Genomic DNA, 17,120 nt, shown 5'->3' with positions numbered 1-17,120 from the left:
CACATATTCAAGTAAACAAGACTCTGAAATCCAAACTCGCACATACAAACAGAAAGTGTTCTTTAGCAGGTTTATTCATGATAACACTTATCTTACAGTGATGAGTGTTTACATTCAAGTTTGTGCCTTCAAAGGTTGTTTTTTTTTCTTCCTTTTACCATATACATGGACTTTGGCTGCTAAAACACAAGTAAATTTAAACACTTCATGTCTGAAGTACACATCATAGTAAAACGCTTCCTCACTAGTGCAAATACTGATGCAGTCTCTGTAATAAGCCACCAAATAAGCATTATGCAACTGAAAAGGCGGTGCTATGTTTTTAATAGTAACAGGCAGCAAAATATAAATGGTAAAAAACTTTAAAGATGAAATTCAGTATTAAAACAAGACAATGAGTCTTCCTTTGCTCACAATTGTTCATTCAAATGTAACATTTTGTCACACACCCTAAAGGGTTTTTTCAGTTTCCGTGAGTGTGAGCGAGTATGTGGCCACCAAAGCAGATGTGAAAACAGCAAACTGCAGAATCACGAGTTCAACGGCACCACAGAAAGACCTGAACACGTTAATGCACATTCAATGAAATGTTGCCACTTCGAGCATTTTAACACTGTAACTCGCCCATATTGTTACAGTTACTGTGTTAGCAACAAATGCAAGCATAAAGCTTTCAGTAGAGAGCTTACAGCATAACAGCAAGAGGTTTTTACAGAAATAAACACCAACTTCAAGTTGCTCAAATATGCTTATTTGTTGAAAAAGTTCAAATGAAATGCAACACAAAGGCTTGTCTGAAAACAGCTTTCCTTTTAAAATGTCCCGGGGCCATAAATACACTATTACCTCAACTGTGCTTTAATGCTGAATCGGCATTGTCATCTTTTGATCACGATCATGGACCAAGAGCGTGTAAAACAATAATAGAAGTGCTGAAGGGATTAGTCATTATTTGTTCTAATCAGCTGGATTTTCTGGTGGTTGACTTTCTTATAATAAGTTATCTTTCATACAAAAATGCTAAAATGCCACTATCTTATGCGTGTTTAGATTTCTGTGATGGTAAAGTAAGTGCCAGTTATTTTCTGACAATTTGTTATCGATTCAAAAGCAGCATTAACCTAATTGTGACCCTACATAACTATAGGCTGTATATAAAAGATGGCCATGATGGCATAGTCATCATGACACCCATTGGTTAGTGAGGTTCTTAATGAGAAATTGAGGGACAGCGTCCACCACAAAGTAAAGCTTAATCTAATTACTGTCTGTTTTGACTCTGAGGGATATAATTTATAAAATCAACATGTTATATTCAGTAAAACCTGAAACTGAGACCACAAACTCATAACAAGGGTTGAAGGGCTGTTTTCGTGTAGACTTCTATTAAACCAGATGAAACCAGATGGGTCGCCCCCTGCTGGCCATTTGAAATGAAGCACCTTTAAAGAACATTAGCTTTTTTTAGCTAGGTATATCTTTTATATACAGTCTGTGTATATAATTATAATGCACTTTCTGTCTCAAATGAAATGTATATAATTGCAGCTTTATATTACACAGGCCAGATTGAAGCATGAAGTAAAAAAAACTGTGCAGAAAAGAGCAAAAGTCAAGGCACAGTTATAAAGAATCTAAAAGCAGCTTTGGTATTGACTGGTTTTAATTTATGGTGTTGTGTTTTAATATGTTTTTTTCTTGTAGTCCTACTGATCTCTGCAATACCGAGGGGCCATTATCATTTGTTACCAGTAAAGCTTAATCTCATTCTTCAGAGGCTCCAGGAGGGGTGTTTAAACTCTATCCTGTGGCGTGCTGCCCATTTGGCATAGATGGCTTTCTCAGTGATGAAGCGATGGCCTCCACGTTGGGTGTGCTCATGGACCTTGTACATCTTGCACTCATTGATTCTGTTTTGTTCATAATAATGGTAGGGAACAACACTGTGATTGGCTCGGCTGTTGACAGGAGGGAAACAGTAGGTCACTAAAGATAGTAATAAGCCACTGTATGTACATAGAATATATACACACATAGAAAAAAAAGATGGAGCTTGATTATGGATCATAATCTCACCTGCAGTAGCCGTCATCAATCATTCCATAAACATGGATGCTGTCGCACATTTCTATGGCCAGAATCATTGTGAAGAATCCAGTGCTGAGAAACGCCCCAGTTTTCATTCTGAGTGAGAAACACAGAATATTTGTTCTTCCAAAAAAAGTTTTGCAAATTCTTACAAATTCAAAAATAAATCCTACAACTGCCACCAGTCATAATCTACACATTAGATCATAACTGTATCATACACTGTACAGAAGAGGGTATGTAATTATTTAATTTCCTGTAGAATTTGTAGGTTTGCTCATTTTCCAAATGAAAGAGAACAGCCTCTATTTTTATGGTAGTTTCATTTTGATGGAGAGAGACAGAATATCAACCACAAATCCAGAAAGAAAAACACATAACATTAAAGTTAGAAATTGATTTGCATGTTATGGAGTGAACTGTATTTGATCACTAAGCAAAACATGAATTAGTACTTGGTGGAGAAACCCTTGTTGGCAAACACAGCGGTAAGATGTTTTGTGTAGTTGGTCACCATGTTTACACAAATCCCAGACTGGATTACTTATTTTTATTTCCTCCACTGTATTTCTTTTTAGAGACCCTCATTTCCTCAAGAGGTTTTGCCATTAGCCAGGCTGTCATTGTGTAAAGAACGTCCTCAGTAAATGACTGACCTGATTAAACAATGGGAACACTGAGTAGCTTCACCCCCTTGTGGTAAAAACATGGTATTACATAGAGCCCAGCCCAAGCGCAGCTTCAATTGATATCTCTTTGACGCTCACATTTTTGGATTTCAGGTTATAGCAGTTATTTCCTCACATTCTAACTGTAATTCATTTAAGAAAAACTTAAACTTTGAACACAAGAATTCACAATAACTTCCTTTAAAGTAAGGTATCAAGATTTAACTGAGTTGATTTAAGGCTGAAATGGGTAAATTATATTTTCACCTTTAATATTTTGAATTAGAGAACAAAGTTATACAGTGTGTAAATGGCTACACTTTCTATTTGTACAACTTACGAGTTAAACTCCTACCGTACCTGTTTTTTCCCGTTTCGTTCTGAAACACCCCGTCACAGTACTCAATCTTGTCTTTCGTCACAGCATACATTCGGACATTTGGATATTTTTTTGCCATTTTCAGGAGGGCATTGAAGATGTGTCCTTTGCCATCTTGCCTCATGTTCCTTTCAGGACCCCAAAACACATATGTGGTCTCTGCTGACTGCTGGAAATAATACTGCTCATTTTTTACCAGCAGGGGAACGCTGGTGTGAGACACAACACGAACGGTGGTGCGCCTCCCAACGTCTTTCTCAAACCCCTTAGTGGGCGCGTTATTCATCCGGATCACACACCCGATTTTGTCTATCTCCTCTCCGGCGCCAACTCCGAGCATCTGACCTGAGCTGGAGACCAAGGCACACTGACTACAGTTGATGTCCAGTATCTGTGGAGAGAAAAGGGGAAAGATGAGAATTTTTTAGGCTGTGGTTTGTGCACATAAATCAGTAATTGGATGGTTATAGCTCAGCTGTTATTCCATTGTAATTACAGAATGTGCTTTCATAATGTTTTGTGTTGGGCTAATTAAAATAGACGAAATCAGAATTTTAGGTCAAGTATGTCTTGCTGGGAACAATCGGAATTGATTATATTATTTACTGGGTTCAGCTGTAGACTCTGGATGTGCAACTCAGGACTTTCACAGACTTTTTCCAAAGCCACTCCTGTGTTCTTTTGTGGTACGCTCTAGCTTTTTGTCTTGTTGAGATGCAAATGTATTCACAGTCTGACAGAAATACTACAGATCTGTAGTAATGGTTTTCACCCTAACACACACAAATACAATCAACAGAGACTGACAGACTGACAGTTGCATGCCTTTGTTATTTAGGTTAAGAAATGCACTGTATAATTAATATGAGTGGCTATCAGTTTTCACGGTCACCATGAACTAAGGGAACCAGACCTCTGTAAGCTTTTTTTTGTGTAATCCTACCCTCCTTGTGTCTCACCTGGTCCATTCTGTCGGGCTTGATCCTCTTGTAGCCCTCGAGTCCCTTCCTGGCCGCAGCAGGTGATGGGCCGTCCCGTATCATCACATGTCCAACCCAAAACAACAGAGGGAGGCTCAGGGTGAGCAGGCAAAGCCAGCGAAGCATCTGCACAGGCGGATAAGATGTAGGAAATGTTAGGGTAGTGCAGCTCCGCACACATTATTAGCGATCGGATGGGTTAAATAAGCAAGTGACTCTTACCAGAACGTTCATATCAAGGCCTTCGGCAAACCCCTGCTTCCAATGGCCCGGACGACACTCATTTTTCACGCCGACTCGAGAGAGACATGCCCAGTCAGCCACCGTCGATTCATGATCACAAAGGTTCCATATCAAAAGATTTTTAATTGCCTTTCCAGCTCTGTCAAATTCCAGCATCCGTTTCTTTGTGCGGTTACTTTCATTTTCATCACGTAGCCGACCACATTATTCTAGTCTTATTTGCACCATGTTTACATCAACTACCATCCGAAATCTGCAAGCTGCCCGTTTCTTCCCCAGCTTTGTTGACACAGTACCCTACAAACAATTCCTAGGACCCGCCTTGTAAATTATAACGTAGCCCGTCTTTACAGAATACGGCTTCCGGGGCCACTATTTCGCAACAAACTATCACCGGAACAAACTTGATTAAAAAAACATTACTTACCAGAAATAACTGTAACTTTAATAACAATAACTATAATAACTATGAATTTAACTATATAAACAATGATGGTATACGTTTTTATTGTTAGTATTTAAATTCATATAATGACATTAGACATGCGGAGGGCAGTCACGCCTTTATTCTGAAAGAAACATGCCAAAACCGGAAGCAGTCTTCTCAATACTTTTGGTTACTTTAAAGTAGCCGTCCATGCGACGTTCCAGTACCCCTCGTAAATTTTCTTTCCCACAATAGAAGGAAAGTAATTTATAAACATTATTTCAGATGGTTAAACTACGCCGTCTCAATACTTTTTCTCGTTATACTATTCTGGTAGCCTGACTCCAATGTTATGGCCTTTAGCATATAATTAAGAATAATTGTGTTTGCACATCTCTGTTGCTTGTGGGGCTCGCACACAAGAATTTCACTCGCATGTGCTGTGCCAGTGTGCCTGCACATGTGATGTGACAATAAAAAAAAAAAGTGATTTGATTTGATAATTATTCAATAAACGTAACCCATTTATGTCCCTTTAGCATTGTTTTTAATTATAAAGTATATACACCGCCTTGAACTTTCTAGCAGTATTTCCCCTCTGTTTGATCAGGATAGAGTGACGATATTTCAAGAACTAATATCTGATTGGATTAGAAAAGTCTTTGCCCCGCCTACTCTTTTATCTGATTCGTCAAGAAATAGGTAACTGTCTTCACACCTCACCCGACTGGCCCGTGTCCGCGTCGGTATTCTTGCGTTAACTACGTAGGGCCTTGGGAAAAAAAAGAATCCACCGTGCGACTTTCACTGACTGTGACACGGGGATGTCCTTCCTTGAAGCCTCGGATGATCACGGTATGTACCTACGCAGGGATTATGTTATTAGTTGTGCCTCTGGGGAAGCTGCACACAAAGCCGCCTTGAAGTGTGTGAGCTGTCAGCTCACAGACTTTGCTCTGAAGCCAGCTTGACCTGGTGATGCTATGATGCAGACTGACAGATAAGGCTAGCCGAATAAGCTAGCTGACGTTAGCATATGCTCATCTAAAAAGATAGTTTCATCTTTGCTAGTGCTAATATTTAGCTGTCCTTGACTTGAGCTTTAAAGAAAGACATAAACCCTGCTGCTGAATTTATGGGGAAAGCTCTAAAATAATTTGTGTCAGTTGAAATTACTGTCTTCTGCTTCCTGGACTGGCTAACAGCTAGCTTTCGCTTTAACATATTGTCAAAGTTCTTTCAACTAGCAGCCTTGTTTTCAATAACTTAAGTCTGCATGGAACATAGTTGTGCTTTATGTACACTAGTTTGCTTCAGAGACGTAGAAAGTCAACCAGTTTCTCATGTTGAAGCCACAACTACTATCTTTTGTTAGGCTTTGTCTCGTACAGTATGTTGAATGGCGTGCTTGTTGCCTATTTGCATACCAGACACTCCAGACTGGTTAAGTAGTAGCTGGCAGAGTGTCAGTCTGCTCTCCTTCCAGGTCAAACCATAAACCTGTACAAGTTAAGTTTTTGTCTGGAGAGTGGTACAGTGAAAATAGTTTCTACTAATAGCTGGTATTATAATGGCTGTGCAGTTAGAAGCACCTACACTTAGGTACAAACCTTGTGCCCTATCTGTTGTAGAACAACAAGACTGCAGTTAGCCACTGGATGAGAGAGTGGTTGATTACGGATGGTTCATCAGCAGGTCCTGAGCTGGCTGATCTCAGACCAGAGGGGAAACTTAATTTTTGCTGTGGCCTGAAGGCATTATAATTCCTGAGATGTCAATGAGACGAGGAGAAGGGATGTCCATCGCTCAGGCTTTGGCCATGACTGTAGCAGAGATACCCGTCTTTCTCTATTCCACATTTGGGCAGGTAAACACCTTTATACAAATGCACACACAGAGTGTACACTATGTTTGGTCGTATCCTCACTGCTTCTTCTGCTGTCAGTCCATATTTTCCCAGCTGAGGCTTACACCTAGCCTGAAGAAGGTGCTGTTTGCCACAGCACTGGGCAGTGTGGCTCTAGCTCTCACTGCTCATCATTTAAAAAGGCGAGGAAGAAAGAGGAAGCAGGGAACACAAGAAAAGGATGGCCAGAAGACAGTGGGAATACCAGAGTCGCTCATGAAGACAGGACGGCCCTCATCATTAAAGAGAGGTGTGAAGACAGAATATTATGTTTCTTTTTTAGGGGAGGGGGACGCTGTTTAGTGTCTTTCAGCAGTGGTTGCTGTGAAACATTCAGTGAGGAAATGTTTTTCCTTTGGGACAGCCCCATTTACTGGTCGACAGATGATGAGTCCCAGCACTCGAAGCAATGATACGATGAGTGGAATTTCCTCCCTGGCTCCCAGTAAACACTCAAGTTCATCACACAGCCTGGCATCTGTAAGTTTCATACTTTTTTTTTTGTCATGTTTGCTTTATCTTTGACTTATTTATTTATTTATTTTTTTCACCATCTTTGGGTGTATATGTGTCTGGATGCTCATTTCTGGCTTAGATGCGAGTCCCAAGCTCTCCAAATCAGTCTGCCAATCCATCCACACCTTGGGAGGCAGAGCCTGTGGTGGAAGAGTCAGGGGCGGTAGAGGACGCTAATGCAGAGAATCTCTATTTAATGGGTAAGTATTCACTAAAACTCATGTTTTGTTTTTTTTGTTTGTTGTTGTTGTTTTTATTGTTTAATATAAAAACAGCGTAAAGCCACTTTTTTTTGGGTCTTTTTACTATTTCATGCTGACATTAGAGCACAAGCTATCTATAATTACATTGCAACCAATATTAATCCGTATCAATTTAATGCAAAAATGCCAGTTCCTGTAGCTCTGTGCCACTGGTACTTGTAGTGCAGTACCATTATTTTTCAACTCAAGAGTAATGTGCTTAAAACTGTTTTTGCACATGCACTGCAGCCTTTAATTTCTCTTTTAATTAACTGGGGAACTTTATGTGAGTAATAAAATCTTTCAATGAATTGGACCGACATACAACTGGTTTTAGTCTATGTAAAATCTGATTGAGCCCATGTGTGAATTGAACTGTTGTGTGCTACATTTAAGACGGGGCAAAACTGCAGACAACGTTGGGATTTGAATCTAATTTTTCGCTTCCTGTTAGGCATGGAGCTGTTTGATGAGGCTCTGCGAAAGTGGGAACAGGCACTGAATATTCGCCATCAACCCCACTCAACATCCAGCAACAACAGCCTGGCTCTGCAGGGAGCAACATGTGGAGACGTTACCACGGTAACTATTAAACTGTTATTACCAGTGTGTGGTGGGATTGCTAGTCATTAAATGATGTCAAGCAACATTTTGAAAGATACAATGTCTGAAATTCAAAGTCTGAACCTCAACATATTTTCCACTGAAGATCACTCAAATCACTCTGTGGGTCTAAGATGGGAGTGACTCCAAACCACCTGAAGCTATCGTTGGCTTCAGTTTATCAACTATCATAAGCTTTGTCGTTTCCCAAACCAGATATGCATTGGAGTCCACTTGCACAGTGGGACTGTGACTGAACTCTCACTATGAAAAGTAACTCAGTAAATCATCTCTGCTATAGCTGCCGGAGAGCTGTCATCTTTCAGTGAAGGCTGAGGTCAGAATATAAATGGTTACACTGGGGAACATTAAAGCTGAGATTTCCTGTTAATCTTATAAAGCATTTTTATCCCTCAAAAGGCAGAAATAATCAAATACTTTACCTGATGTTGTTGCAACACATCAGTGCATTAAACAACTGCCTAATAATTATAGAAAAAAAGAACTGGTCATAAACTGTTGCAAGACTTTTATTTATTAAAAATAAAATAAAATGATTAAATTTAACTATAAAATGTGATGCGGTTCCAGAAAAGCTGATCAATTTCGCTTAGTCTGCCTCCTGGATTAGAGCCCAGTGCCAGTTTAATTTAACTAAATAAACTAATTCTTGGGTTATTTATTATATAATATTAAAGTGGTATCTTTATTATTTTTATTTTACAGGGTGAAGCCCAAAATAAAGTGTTTGCTGAGAAGTTAGAGACACTACTGCACAGAGCGTATCACCTACAGGAGGATTTTGGGAGCAGTATCCCAGCAGACAATGTGCTGGCAGACTTTGGTAAGAATTTCTGTGTGACCCTATCAGACAATATAAATATTATTAATCAAAGATCATACATTTCGACTGTTGGCTCTTGGCCTCTGTCACTGCTTAGAGCTATATATGTGTGCTTCCGGTCTGGCTCTGGCAGTTAGCTTGTGTTGTTCGTTTGGCAGAAAGTGAAGGAACGCTAATCTTGCCTCAAGTGGAAAGTTTCCATAGACTGCAAGAGGACGATGCTACTACTGTCACTTCTGATGACTCCTTCTTTTCGGCTGCGGAGGTGAGCTTCTTTCCCCTGCCCTCTAAAGACCGACCGTCAGAAAACACAGTACACTCCAGACCCTTCAAAAAACCTCCCCCTCACTCGTGTATTCATCTGTGTACACACACATACAGGCTGTGCACTGAGGTATTTGTGTTTATGTGCAGCTGTTAGATCCCATGTCTCTAGGGGAGGTCTATCAGCCAGCAGCCCTTTATGAAGAAGCCCTGTCTCTGGTCCATGAAGACAAAGTGGCCTATAGGACCCTGAGGTAACTGTTATGTGAGGCATTTTTATTTGTATACTTAAAGATGCACTGACAAATACTTTTATAAAAATAGTATATATTACTGTAGATAATGCCATATGAGTCACTGTCTGTTGTATCTGTAGTCCCTCATAGACTTTCAACTAAAACTACTGAGAAACGCAGTTTAATTGTCAAACATCAAAAAGCCTTTAGCAGTTAAACTGGTGGAGACCAAAACTGAGCAAAAAGCGAATTTTTTTTTAGACTCCAAATTAATGCTGGTGTTACTTTTTGGATGTGAAAATGCACATTTTAACAAAAGGTAATAGTGGTGCTAAAAAACAAAACATCTTATACTCCAATACACAGCAGCCAAGAGAAGCATGAGCCTTTGTTGACTTAAATAAATCTTTCTGTGTTTACCAGGACTGAACTACTTGAATGTTATAGTGACCAAGACTTCCTTGCCAAGCTTCACTGTGTGAGGCAAGCATTCCAGGTTGGTTTCAGCAAACCCACACTTCATACGTATATACATGTTTAAAACCAAATTACTACAGAAATTAAACCAGTGATGCTTTTCTTTTCCAGATCCTATTGTTAGATGAAACCCATCGTACGTTTTTCATGGAGACCGGAAAGCAAATGATTGTTGGTTTAATGATAAAGGCGAACAAGGTAAAATACTCCTCACTGGATCCTCAGTTATGAATGTCCTTTTGGACAATTTTAAAGAACTGTAATTATTTATTTTAATTGATCTCATTTGATCTTTTGCTTCATCTCAGAGCCCCAAAGCTTTTCTAGAAAGCTATGAAGACATGCTGCTGTACACTCAGAGAGAGGAAACGTGGCCCATCACTAAGATGGAGCTGGAGGGTCGAGGAGTGAGTAATCATGCTGTTATTCAAGTCATCACATCAATGTGATAGTGTATGTGTGTTTACGGTAAGCATGAATGTGACAAGTGAATACAATCAGTAGCTATTAATTGCAAACATCAGTTAACATTTGTATTTTTTTTTTTTTGTTTGTTTGTTGCTTTTTGGTTTTTTAGTGAAAATATTTAAAGGGACCGATTGCTTAATTTTTTTAGTTTCTCTGTGACAGATATAACCCACTCATGACCAACACACATGACAGTGTGCTCAGCTCTTTGAGCTCTTTGAGTCAGATGTACATAATTTTAATATGTTGCACATTGCTGCCACCAGCTGTTCATCAGTAGTATAGCTTCAAACTATCCATAGGACATGTTCACACATGCTTGGGTGTGTGTATATCTGAAACAGACCGACCAGGAGCCCACTCTTACAAACCTCCATGTCACCACAGTAGATAAGAAAAAAATACAGAAGTTTTTTTTCTTGTACAACAGTTGCACAACACTATCTAGCCCTTTATGTGTTCCAAGTCAGGTATGCCTGATGCCACAGCAGTTCAAAACATTACTGCTGCTAAAAATAAATAAATAATGCCTTCACCATTCCTCATGGTCCACATTTCCTGAACATTGCAGGTGGTTTGTATGAACTTTTTCGACATAGTGTTGGACTTCATCCTGATGGATGCATTCGAAGACCTGGAGAGTCCTCCTGCCTCTGTGGTGGCTGTGCTGAGGAATCGCTGGCTCTCTGACAGCTTTAAAGAAACGGTTAATATGATGCACATGCATCAGCACAGACACTTACTCCATATTCCACCAACATGCTTATAACGGTTTCTCTAATAATAGTTTTTAATTTTCTGGCAGGCTTTGGCGACTGCTTGCTGGTCTGTCCTAAAAGCCAAAAGGCGTCTTCTTATGGTGAGTTTATACTAGTTTTAGAAATTAATACTTTTTAACAGCTTTATTTAAACCTAAAAAAATTTGTTTATTCTGATAGCTTGTTCTTCTGCTCTCTCCAGGTTCCTGATGGATTTATCTCCCACTTCTATGCCATATCTGAGCATGTAAGCCCAGTTTTAGCTTTTGGCTTTTTAGGACCCCGGCAGCACCTGAGTGAAGTGTGCACAATTTTTAAGGTGAGGCCATACAGAGTATATGGTTTAAAAATATTTCAGTGCAAGCAGACACTATCCTCTGTGCAGGAAAACCACTAGCATAATGTACAACTCTACAATTCTTACAGCACATGACACTAAATGTATAATTTATACAATTGTATAGTGAGATGTACAGCAGAGGATGCAAGATGCTGCGAGATACTTTCTTTAATCGGGTTATAAAACTTTATAGAAGTGCAGTGTTGGAAGAAAAGAGTCAGAGTGAAACTCTTAAACCTACATTTCCTTTAATGCAACTCTAAAGGTTCTTTGCCTGCTGCTTTGTTAGAGCACATTTATATACAGTTTGTGCCAAACCTAATTTCAATATTTTTTAGATTTAAGTAGCAGCTCCTGAGCCACAGACATCATTACATGCAAGAGCCTTTACAGTCAAAGTAGTAGTAGCTGCAGTAACAATGATGGGGGAACTTGCATTCATGTGGCTCAGAGCTAACTAAGCCACATGAAGTTGTCTTCACGTGGCTTAACAACACACACATTATCATACCATCTTTTCATTTTGTTTTCTCTCCTTTCACCTGCAGCAACAAATCGTGCAGTACCTTAAGGATATGTTTGACCACGACAAGGTCCGCTTCACCTCTCCACAGTGTTTGGCCGAGGACATCCTGAACCTTTCTCACCGCCGAAGTGATATTTTACTTGGGTATCTGGGAATCGATAGCCTTCTTGAGATCAACGGTGCCCTGCCCAGTGACCAAGAGGGCTCTTCAGGGACCAACTAGGAGGAGTAGGGTAACAAAGAGCTTCACTGGGCCTTGTACCAGCCAACAGCAAAGAGGCTGACGAGTTGGGAACAGCAAGAAGTCACAGCTGAACAGTGTGTCGATATTAAGACTGGAAAGAATCATCCTCCTGTGATACACTGAGAACCAGCATTATTCATTTATTCATCCGTGTTTCATTAAACATGACGGCTTAAGTAGGACATACTTTCACTAGTTCTACAAAGTCATTGGTCCTTGTACTAAGGAGTGAGTGTAACGATCCCACTTCTTTTATGTTGCTGCTGTGTAGTCATCGAGAATACAGACTGCAGTCATGTAATGACAGACGTGCAAGGACTTGTCTTTGCCTTGTTGGGTGAGTTCTTGAAAACAGGCCTGACGGGAAGCATTACCAACCCATGAAAACTGTAACTGTGCCCGCTACACTTTTACTCCACATGGATTGAGGGCTTTCAGAGAACTCTTCATCACCTCTGGAATTAAGGGGAATCATGGTGTGGGAAACAGCATTTTGTGTTTTATTTTAAATTAAGTAAGCTTAAATGTTTAAAATGATGAGATTTCCTGAGAGTTCTTGAGCACTTTGGCCAACTGATTATTAGTGCTGCTGGTTAATGCAAAATGGGGTGGGTTTGTCTCCACACTTGTCCTTAAATCCTCTTTAATGTCTTTATTTATTTTCTCCACTTTTGGTCAATCGAGCTTAAAATGTGGTGAAACCAAGAAAGTCTGTTGAATGCAAAAAGACTTGAAATAGTGTAGGGTTCTGGCATGTTACTCATGTTTGACACCAGTGTTCACAGTTGCAGTAAACATGAGTGTTTGAAGAAGCATGTGCTAAGGGATTATGAAGGTTTACTTTCTATAAATTACAACGCAAATATTCAGATTTAAATGGCAACAAAAAACAAAACAAAACAACACTCCAAACACAAAAGAGTGTGAGATGTGAAATACCTGTCTGAAAACTATTACATAAAACACAACAGTTTAGAAGACGCTAAAGACAATAAACAATGTAAGACTTGAGTTCTCTTGATTTGTATTTGCTAATTCTAAAGTCTGAATCTGAGACATTCTCCCAGTTTAATTGCTTAAAAACATTTGGGTCTAAAAGTGTCCAGTCGCAAGTTGTACCAAATAAGCCTTTAACAAAGTGGATACTACTCACTTGTCCTAGCAGGGAAAGTACGTGTTACTAATGGTACCAGTAGCGCTGTGTTGTTCACACGACATGAACAGTAGAGTCTTTCCGTGGCAGTTTCACTGGTTAACATTAAAAATGGCTTTAAAGTAGGTGAGCCAGTGTTGGGGCCCGAGCACTGTGCATGTTTGCTCACTCACTCACTATCACACCTTAACAGCACACCTACTGAATCATTTATGTTTTTGTTTACATCTATACTTTCAGTGATAAAAGCTCGCTGTGGGGTTGTTTTGGGGTTTTTTTGTGTGTAAGAAGGTGGACACCTGTGGAGATCTTGCTTAGAAAAAATATATGTAAACAGTGACACAACCTCTAAATGAAACATTGCCATTTAGTATTCTTAGGAAGGATATTTCTGATGTTATAAAGATCTGTAATGAAGAACAGGGCATTGTACAGCTGGACTGTCATCCACATAAGTGCACTGATGATAACGTCTGAGTCTGCTTTGCTATCCAAAGTACTGTGAACTTGTTATTGAATGGCATTTATTCCGCAATTATCGCATCGATTACACCACTACTGCACAGGCGCATTTCTGATACGCAGATATATACAAAGTAAATCGTCTTCATGAAATTGAATTTAAAGATTATTTATTTACAGAGAAGCACAGTTGTCTGAGGGGAGGAAAAAAAATTTCTCTGAATACTTTGGGCCGTTTTAGTGTCAGTAGTTTATCTTATGAGTCCATACAAGTGTATTTCTTGTGGCAGTGATAATCCAAATCAAAGTCTCTTAAATTAAGAGCTTTTATTTTCTTTTATTTTGATTCAGTATTTGCAGGGTTATTTGGTGTTTCTGTCTAACATGAACCAAAACTGTAAATTGAGCTTTTACAGAAAATCATTTGGTTCCTCATTGTGACAGATGAGCATTTTGCACTTTAGCAGAAAAATCCAAGAATGTCCAATAACCCTTTTTTAATAGCTGTTGATTTATTTGTTGCATCAAAAAACTGACATATTATTGATAATAAAGAACATAAATGTTGTACAGTAGAGAAATTATCTTTCCCAGATCACTATACATATGATTATTGTTAATCTGCTATCTAGGTTTTGTTTATGTGTCCATCTTGTTCAAATTCTCCCCTTTTAACTGTTCTAGTAATTTTTATACCATTATTTGTCATGCAGGTAAATGCTGTTATGGAAAAATGCTTCTGTTTAGTCTTGTGTCCATAGATTGGTCTGCTTTTTCTCAGAAATACATCAGTGTATAATGCTACTTGTAGACCCAGGCTTAGCCTTTAGCTGTAAGTTTTAAAGATCCCAGATTACCAATATTTAGGAATTTCTAATTTTAAAAAAAATTATGCATGGAGTCTTCTTAACATATATTTGATGCAAGAATTTCAGGTGGCCAAACTATAGAGAAAGATTGGTTTTGTTTTGAAAGTCACTGCTATGTTTCAAGTGTCCTACTCATGCCTTTTGTCTTTTCTATTGTTAATCAACAGCAGAAACTAATCTGATTTTAATTTTCCATATTAAATGTTATTTTTTTGTTAAATGATATTGAGTTATTTATTTTACTTCACAAAAGTCAAACATTCTAATTGAGAGTTTTAAAAGAATATTGTTAGAATAGGTATATCAAAAAACACTGGCTTAATTTTGCGTGGGTTCCCTCCGGGTACTCCGGCTTCCTCCCACCGTCCAAAGACATGCAGCTTGTGGGGATAGGTTAATTGGAAAATCCAAATTGTCACTAGGTGTGAATGTGCGAGTGAATGTGAGTGTGAATGGTTGTCTGTCCCTTTGTGTTGGCCCTGCGACAGACTGGCGACCTGTCCAGGGTGTACCCCGCCTCTCGCCCTATGACAGCTGGGATAGGCTCCAGTGCCCCCCGCGACCCTGAAAAGGATAAGCGGCAGCGAATGGATGGATGGATGGTTTTTAAGGAAGTACATGATCATAGTAGATAATAAGAGGAAAAAAATCTAATGTGACTAAAATATTGGTCAGGAATTTTAAATCATTATTATTATTATTATTATTAGTAGTAGTAGTAGTAGCATCAAAAGAGGGCAAATATCATCAGTATTCCCAATTGTTCAGGTGATTATTGTCATCATGTAACTGTCCCCTATAAAAGTCCTGAATTTAAAAAGTACAGTTCTTACATACTTTATCTTTATTTTGTCAAAAGATGATATATGCGTCCGTGGTGCTACCACCCTTTAAAAACCTTCAAGACTGATGTTATTTATTTTTTTTATCGGCCTCACGTGCAAGCGATTATTAGCTAGCATGCTAACACACTAGCACCTACCACAAAATTACAAATCTACTAACATTTAGCTCGATTATAGCACTGCTCGGGTGGATACAGGCATAGTTTAAAGTCAAAAATGTTTTTGTTTCATCATTTGCTGCTCCTTTTAAACTATTTAAAGTAATAAGAAAGAGATGGCGGCACACAAGAGGTAAAAGCTCTGTAGTGATTCAATAGTAAGCCACAAATCTTACAATAACTTTGTATAACAAGTCTGGATAACTTGTTACTTTTTATCCCAAAAGAAAGACATTTTAATTTTTGAAAAAAAGGACATAAATGGGAATCAAAAATTCCTTACACTGCATTTATGATCAGGTTTGTCTTACAGCCTGAAAGTTTGTATTCAAAGTTAAGGCTGTTTCCAATATGAACTCATGCAACCAATTTAAAATAAAATTATAATATTTGAATCATCTAATTTTAAGAGATAAGCCATGATCTTGATATTAACCTCTGTGCAATATTTGTTTCCCTCCCCTGTATAAAATGAGAGTTACGCCTGTGGATGGGTGAGGTACACCAAGCGGAGTTTGTAAATACATTTGGCTAATACAACAGCCAGACAAAGGTTATATGATCACTAATTGTTAAAGCTCTTTTAGAGAAGTATTGATGTTTGTGTGTGAACTTTATAAGCAATTTAGTTTATTTAAATTATGTTAAACTGACTGGCAAATTGTGGTATAATATACAGGTGTTCTGATTATTTTATATAATGTCTTTGATATAAATAAGGTGTACAAAATACCTAAAAAAACAAACAAAAAAACCCCAAACTGTATAGCTCCAAGTTATAGTATTTAACCATAGATATTATAAAGAATAAACACAAAGCAGGTTGTGCCAGAGTTTTATAGTTTTGGATTTACTAATTAGTTTATATTTTGTTTTGTATTTTGGTTTTTAATTCAGTTTAGTTTAGTTTTTACTTTTCATTGCTTGACAATGTTTAGTTTTACTTTTGTTTTTATTAGTGTCAGTGTTAGGTTTAGTCCCTTTTGTATAGAGTGCATATGCCAGATGCAAGATTTAGAATTCTCAGTAGAAGTATCATTGCAATAAAAAACTGAACTTTTTTGAAAGCAGTTGACTCTCAGTCTTTTAGACATCCAAAATTTCAATAAACATGTCTATTAAAGCCTCATCAGCTCAATTATGATAACAAATTTTCCCTCTGTATTAGTATTTTTATTTTAGTTTGTTTGCAAAATTGTTTCAGTGACTTTTAGCTTTTCTTGAAAATCTAGTTTTTATTTTAGTTAAGGAAAATATTTTTCACATCTAGTTTTCATTTTCAGTTCAGCTTTATTTAACTATAATAACCTTGGCATGAGCACGTCCCCTGCAAGTGTGGCATTATTGTATATTGCACACGTATAACCTGAAAGAGACTGGTCATCTATAGTTAATGTGGGAACCTATGTGCTGGAGTAGCATTA

At 38.3% G+C, this 17,120-nt stretch overlaps 2 protein-coding genes across 3 annotated transcripts; one reads left to right on the top strand and one right to left on the bottom strand.

Moving 5' to 3' along the window:
- Positions 1-56: 56 nt before the first annotated feature.
- Positions 57-4,691, bottom strand: st6galnac4 (ST6 (alpha-N-acetyl-neuraminyl-2,3-beta-galactosyl-1,3)-N-acetylgalactosaminide alpha-2,6-sialyltransferase 4). The gene is made up of 5 exons (XM_086301183.1): positions 4,338-4,691; positions 4,095-4,241; positions 3,117-3,526; positions 2,077-2,184; positions 57-1,958 (listed from the first exon to the last, which is right to left on the bottom strand). The coding sequence occupies exons 1-5, from the start codon at positions 4,512-4,514 to the stop codon at positions 1,772-1,774; spliced, it is 1,029 nt and encodes a 342-aa protein (XP_086157309.1). The 5' UTR covers positions 4,515-4,691; the 3' UTR covers positions 57-1,771.
- Positions 4,692-5,492: 801 nt separating this feature from the next.
- Positions 5,493-14,914, top strand: miga2 (mitoguardin 2). Of its 2 annotated transcripts, none has more exons than XM_086301181.1 (16): positions 5,493-5,640; positions 6,417-6,652; positions 6,731-6,941; positions 7,056-7,171; positions 7,287-7,407; positions 7,904-8,031; positions 8,779-8,896; positions 9,055-9,161; positions 9,311-9,414; positions 9,820-9,892; positions 9,985-10,071; positions 10,182-10,280; positions 10,913-11,047; positions 11,147-11,200; positions 11,302-11,418; positions 11,988-14,914. In XM_086301181.1, the coding sequence occupies exons 2-16, from the start codon at positions 6,557-6,559 to the stop codon at positions 12,186-12,188; spliced, it is 1,767 nt and encodes a 588-aa protein (XP_086157307.1). In that variant the 5' UTR covers positions 5,493-5,640; positions 6,417-6,556; the 3' UTR covers positions 12,189-14,914. The 2 variants fall into 2 exon arrangements, with proteins under 2 accessions (XP_086157307.1, XP_086157308.1); XM_086301182.1 differs by having other exon boundaries at positions 5,502-5,640; positions 6,481-6,652.
- Positions 14,915-17,120: the final 2,206 nt, after the last annotated feature.

Source organism: Aulonocara sp. 'chitande type north' Nkhata Bay, linkage group LG7 (genome assembly GCF_057382095.1).
Source record: "Aulonocara sp. 'chitande type north' Nkhata Bay isolate Kocher_YH1m ecotype deep benthic linkage group LG7, A_spYH_male_GT1.1, whole genome shotgun sequence".
Classification (NCBI taxonomy): domain Eukaryota; kingdom Metazoa; phylum Chordata; class Actinopteri; order Cichliformes; family Cichlidae; genus Aulonocara; species Aulonocara sp. 'chitande type north' Nkhata Bay.
Note: the sequence above shows the minus strand (reverse complement) of the source record. Positions and strands in the feature narration are given on the sequence as shown.

Excerpts from the sequence above, each read along its gene's own strand:
- miga2 (XM_086301181.1), top strand. The coding sequence starts at position 6,557 with ATGTCAATGAGACGAGGAGAAGGGATGTCCATCGCTCAGGCTTTGGCC. Across the intron at positions 9,415-9,819 it reads GTGGCCTATAGGACCCTGAG|GACTGAACTACTTGAATGTT; the intron begins GTAACTGTTATG and ends TGTGTTTACCAG. Across the intron at positions 10,072-10,181 it reads TAATGATAAAGGCGAACAAG|AGCCCCAAAGCTTTTCTAGA; the intron begins GTAAAATACTCC and ends GCTTCATCTCAG.
- st6galnac4 (XM_086301183.1), bottom strand. The coding sequence starts at position 4,514 with ATGCTGGAATTTGACAGAGCTGGAAAGGCAATTAAAAATCTTTTGATA. Across the intron at positions 4,242-4,337 it reads GCCTTGATATGAACGTTCTG|ATGCTTCGCTGGCTTTGCCT; the intron begins GTAAGAGTCACT and ends CCGCCTGTGCAG. Across the intron at positions 2,185-3,116 it reads AACGAAACGGGAAAAAACAG|AATGAAAACTGGGGCGTTTC; the intron begins GTACGGTAGGAG and ends TTTCTCACTCAG.